The sequence below is a fragment of the Engraulis encrasicolus genome, chromosome 14, assembly GCF_034702125.1.
Source record: "Engraulis encrasicolus isolate BLACKSEA-1 chromosome 14, IST_EnEncr_1.0, whole genome shotgun sequence".
NCBI classification, from domain to species: domain Eukaryota; kingdom Metazoa; phylum Chordata; class Actinopteri; order Clupeiformes; family Engraulidae; genus Engraulis; species Engraulis encrasicolus.
In genome coordinates this window covers 9,438,509-9,443,508 of record NC_085870.1, presented here as the reverse complement: position 1 = coordinate 9,443,508, position 5,000 = coordinate 9,438,509, and the positions used below count along the sequence as shown (strand labels likewise).

Genomic DNA, 5,000 nt, shown 5'->3' with positions numbered 1-5,000 from the left:
CAAGCTGGTTGGTGTGTGTGTGTGTGTGTGTGTGTGTGTGTGTGTGTGTGTGTGTGTGTGTGTGTGTGTGTGTGTATTTGTGCAGTTTTGGACCATGTGCACTACATCCAACAGTGTCATCTGGCCAAGCTGGGAGTGTGTGTGTGTGTGTGTGTGTGTGTGTGTGTGTGTGTGTGTGTGTGTGTAGTGTAGTGTGTAGTGTGGTGTATGCAGGTGTGACAGCTCACCTGCTGTGGGGGCGGTGCCTGCATGTACCCTTGCGGGGGCGGAGGGGCCTGCATGACGGGCTGGGCAGGTGGCGGCGGGGGCGGTGGAGGGTGGGGGTGCGCGTTGCCTGGCTGGTAGCCAGAGGGAGGGGCCATGGGCTGGGGGGCGGCCGGGGCGGCCATGATGTAGCTGGTCTGGGGCGGCGGGTGCTGGGCTAGCACGGCGGGCGCCGCCTGGTACATGGGGGGGCCCTCGGGGTTCTCGCTGGAGCCCTGGCGACTCAACGTCATCTGGCCAAACTGGGGGGTCAGCTCGTCGCCCTTAAGGGAGGAGGAGGGGGGTAAAGAAGAGGGACATTGCAACAGAACTGCACCTTTCTGTTTTTAGTTTGGTTGTGTAGTTTGCTCCGCTCTTCTGCTTGCAGTTATGGCATGCATATTTTTGGTCAGTACTCCCCAAAGAATAACAACATTGTTCGGGTGAAGCCTGCTCCTACCCTTATGAATATTGTACTTAGGCGATCCTACATTTCACAGGTCTTTTGATGTTTTAGAAGAAAATATTTTGTATTGTTTTTGGAGTTTATATACCCATGGCAGCTAATGGAGCATCTACTTTTTATGGTGAAACATAAAAAGACACAATGTTTACAAGTTTGTCTTTGCAAAGTGTCACATATGCCACGCCAATAAAATGCCATGGTATTTGGCGGTGACATGAATTGATAACATGACATTTGAACATCTGCTATTTTGGGGTGCAGCAGAACTCTCCACATGATCTTGCACACAATATTACAACATTATACTTGATCACCACACTCCATGGATGATGAGAACAGACATGACAAGAGCGACATGATCATATCTTATCCAGATCTGCATATGGGGGAGAGGAGACGAAGGAGCGTGCAGAACAGAGCTTCATGCTTATTTTAGCATAACCCAAAATGCCCCTATCCATCCTCATCCGGGGAGCAATGGAGACTGCACATGACGAGTAGCAGCAGTCAACGGCGTGCTGACAAGACGTTGAATCTTTTGTGCTACGTAAACGCCCATTTCAGTCTCATCAGGGAGCGAATGAAGAGTGAGCGGTGTTAAATGTGGCCCCCTCCCTCCCAAATCTCACTGCCAGTTACCTTTACTTGTTTGTGATGGGAAGCCAAGCTGAGAGAGAGAGAGAGAGAGAGAGAGAGAGAGAGAGAGAGAGAGAGAGAGAGAGAGAGCGAGAGAGAGAGCGAGAGAGAGAGAGAGCGAGAGAGAGAGAGAGAGAGAGAGAGAGAGAGAGAGAGAGAGAGAGAGAGAGAAAGAGAGAAAGAGAGAGAAAGAGAGAAAGAGAGAGAAAGAGAGAAAGAGAGAGGTGGGGGGCAGAAGAGAAGAGAAGAGAAGAGAAAGAGAGAGGTGGGGGGCAGAAGAGAAGAGAAGAGAAGAGAAGAGAAGAGAAGAGAAGAGAAGAGAAGAGAAGAGAAGAGAAGAGAAGAGAAGAGAAGAGAAGAGAAGAGAAGAGAACAGAAAGGGACCACAGAGAGGAAGGGAAAAGTGGAGAGGATAAGAGTAAGGGCGCAGAGAAGAAAGGAGAAGAGCTAGAGAGTAGAGGAGAAAAGCAAGGAGTAGTACCATGTTGTACTGCTGGGGAGGAGAGACAGGCAGGAGGACCTGGGGACAGGAGGGGCTGGTGTAGGAGACAGTCTGTGGAGAGGGCTGCAGAGAAGCCACCGGCTGAGAGACAGACAGAGGGAGAGAGACAGAGAGAGAGACACAGAGAGAGAGAGAGAGAGAGAGAGAGAGAGAGAGAGAGAGAGAGAGAGAGAGAGAGAGAGAGAGAGAGAGAGAGAGAGAGAGAGAGCAAGAAACCAAGAAATATAAAGAATAGAGAAGGAATAGCAAAAAATAGCCAGAAAAGATAAGGGAGTGCAAAAGAGGGAATAAAGGGATGAGAGAGGTTGTTATTCGTTAGCTTACAGAAGTGGGAGGAGAGGAAAGGACAAAAAAATATTCTTAAACAAGGTTTAAGAGTTAAATTTAGGCAGATGAGGGAGATTAACAAACAAGTTCCGAGGTGTAACCAGGTTACCACTTTTCCCTTCTCCCTCAACATTATTAACAGTATTCTTAAAAGAGGTAAAACAAAATAACTGGCAGACAGAATAGTCAACACGGTTTAAGGTAAATATTAGGGCTGGGACACGAATGCATTAATTTTGATTATTATATGGTGTGACGTCGTCGGTCGAATGCTCCATTCATTTCAACGGGGCTCCCCAACGTTCGCACGTCTGTTATTTTTCGATAACGGACAGGTTGGTCTATAACAGACCGCTGTCAATGGCAACAAGACTTTTCACTGCTAAAGCGACTTTTCAACAAGACTCTAATCAGCTGCTGTGATAGACAACACCTGTTGTCCTGGCTACCTAGCTGTTGCCTAGCGGTGTTCCACAACGGCACTGTTTTGTTTTGCGCGCAGCAACAATCTTTTGACATTAAAAACTATAATAGACTTAACATTAAATAGGCCTAAAGAAATGTCCCCGCCATGTGTGAATTTATATCCATATAATAAGCGGGTTAACTTTCGGCGAGTCGGTCGTTTTCTGGAATAGCAGCACTTCAGAGAGAACAAGACCCCTCCGCTCCGCGTCGGGGTCTAAAGATTCTCTCTGTCGTGCTGCTATTCCACGGTAGCGACCTTCTCGCCGAACGTTAACCCTTACTTAATTAATCACACAAAAATTAGCGTGATTAATTTTTTTTAAGTCATTTTAATCACACTACAAAATATAGCTTAATAGTTCTGGATTACACCAGTGGAGGGCAGTATTACGCCTGATGGTGAACAGCCTGCTGAAATTGAGAAGAATTCTCTCTTCTTTTAAAAAGGAACAATATCTTTAGATTAAGCTTATTTATTGTCATTAGACAAAATCCATGTGAAAAAAAATACTTTTTACTGTTCTCAAGTCAGATATTTAAATGCGATTAAAATGCGATTAATTTGATTAATTAATTTCAAAGCCAATAGATTAATTCGATTAAACATTTCAATCGAGTCCCAGCCCTAGTAAATATGCATTCTGCAGATTCTACAGCCGGTCTTAATGGGTTAACTAAGAAGGTAGTGGTCTTAAAACAAATTCTGAGGTACAAAGCCAAAGGTTGAGGAGGAAGATTGTGCGTATCCCAGATTCAGGTACAGGACAAAGGCTGATTGAAGATTTAAAGTGAGGAGTCCGCACACTTGAAATCCTTTGATGCATTTTATTCCATCTCTGTCATGGAATAAACCACATAAAAAAGATTTTCAAGTGTGCATATGAAAGAATGTCAAGTGGGCACAAGGTAGCAAGGTACCATTCCCTGCTCACTATCCCAGTGACTGACGTGCTGGAGATGCCCACCCACCAGTGACCGAGTCTTTCATGTAGCTACCCCACTCCTCTGAAGTAACCTAGCCGGCCACATTCAAAATGCCTCTTCACTGGCCATCTTTAAGCAACACTTAAAAACCCATCTGTTTTTGGAGGCCTTTGGCTTCTAGTGTCCATAAGCTCACACCTACAGTCAATCCGGAAAGTATTCACAGTGCTGTGAATACTTTCCGGATTGACTGTACATACTTACACACACTTACACTGATATTATGTAAAGCGACCTTGGGTGTTTTGAAAGGCGCTATATGAAACGAAGGTATTATTATTATTATAATAATTATAATTATTATTATTGTTATTATTATTATTATTATTATTATTATTGTTATTGTTATTGTTATTATTATTATTATTATTATTATTACCTGTCCCATCATGTGGTTGCCCATGGGGTGCTGGGTGGGCGTGGGCAGGAGGGCCTGCTGGGGCGGGGGAGGGGGCTGCTGGCTCTGCTGCGGCGGCGGCGGGTTGGAGGGGCAGGGCAGCAGACTGCGGCCCACCTGGGGGCTGGGCTGCAGGGGACACACGTCCAGGGTAGCCGGAGGTAGGTCTGAGAGAGAGAGAGAGAGAGAGAGAGAGAGAGAGAGAGAGAGAGAGAGAGAGAGAGAGAGAGAGAGGGAGAAACAGAGAAAGGGCGGCAGGGAGAAAGAGAGAGAGAGAGAGAGAGAGAGAGAGAGAGAGAGGGAGAAACAGAGAGAGAAAGACAGAGAGAGAGAGAGAGAGAAAGAGAGAGAGAAAGAGAGAGAGAGAGAGAGAAAGAGAGAGAAAGAGAGAGAGAGAGAGAGAGAGAGAGAGAGAGAGACAGAGAGAGAGAGAGAGAGAGAGAGAGAGGCAGACAGTCATTGGAATGGAAAACCTTGTGCTATTTGTGTGTCTGTGGCCAATGTGTATGTGTGTACAGTAGGTGTGCTGCTGTAGCATAGCTTTTATGATGGTGTAGGTCAGCATGTGTGTAGCATGTGTGTGTGTGTGAGTATGCACCATGGTGCTCCTCTCATACTGGTGCAGGTCAGGCTGTGTGTGTGTGTGTGTGTGTGTGTGTGTGTGTGTGTGTGTGTGTGTGTGTGTGTGTGTGTGTGTGTGTGTGTGTGTGTGTGTGTGTGTGTACAAGTGTACAAGGGTCAAAGACGTCCAAAATGAAATTGTCCTTCAGTGTAACGGATACCTTCTGCTGACTGTAACGGTAAAAAAACATGATTTTTAAATTGTTTCAAGCAAATGGATGACAGCCGAGGCTTTCATGAATTCACTGGAAAAAATAAATAACTAAAAAGAGTTATGTTTTTTACAGTTACAGTCAGCAGAAGGTTAAACTGAAGGACAATTTCATTTTGGACGTCTTTGACCCACAAGTGTGTTT

The 5,000-nt window shown here is 45.7% G+C and overlaps 1 protein-coding gene across 1 annotated transcript in view; it reads right to left on the bottom strand.

Moving 5' to 3' along the window:
• Positions 1-5,000, bottom strand: part of LOC134462051 (R3H domain-containing protein 2) — a 95,552-nt gene that overhangs the window by 26,763 nt on the left and 63,789 nt on the right. Inside the window, exons 15-17 of the mRNA XM_063214898.1 lie at positions 4,006-4,190; positions 1,827-1,928; positions 228-527 (exon numbers count right to left, since the gene is read on the bottom strand). Of these exons, the coding sequence (XP_063070968.1) occupies positions 228-527; positions 1,827-1,928; positions 4,006-4,190 (587 nt within the window). The remainder of the gene's footprint in view (positions 1-227; positions 528-1,826; positions 1,929-4,005; positions 4,191-5,000) is intronic.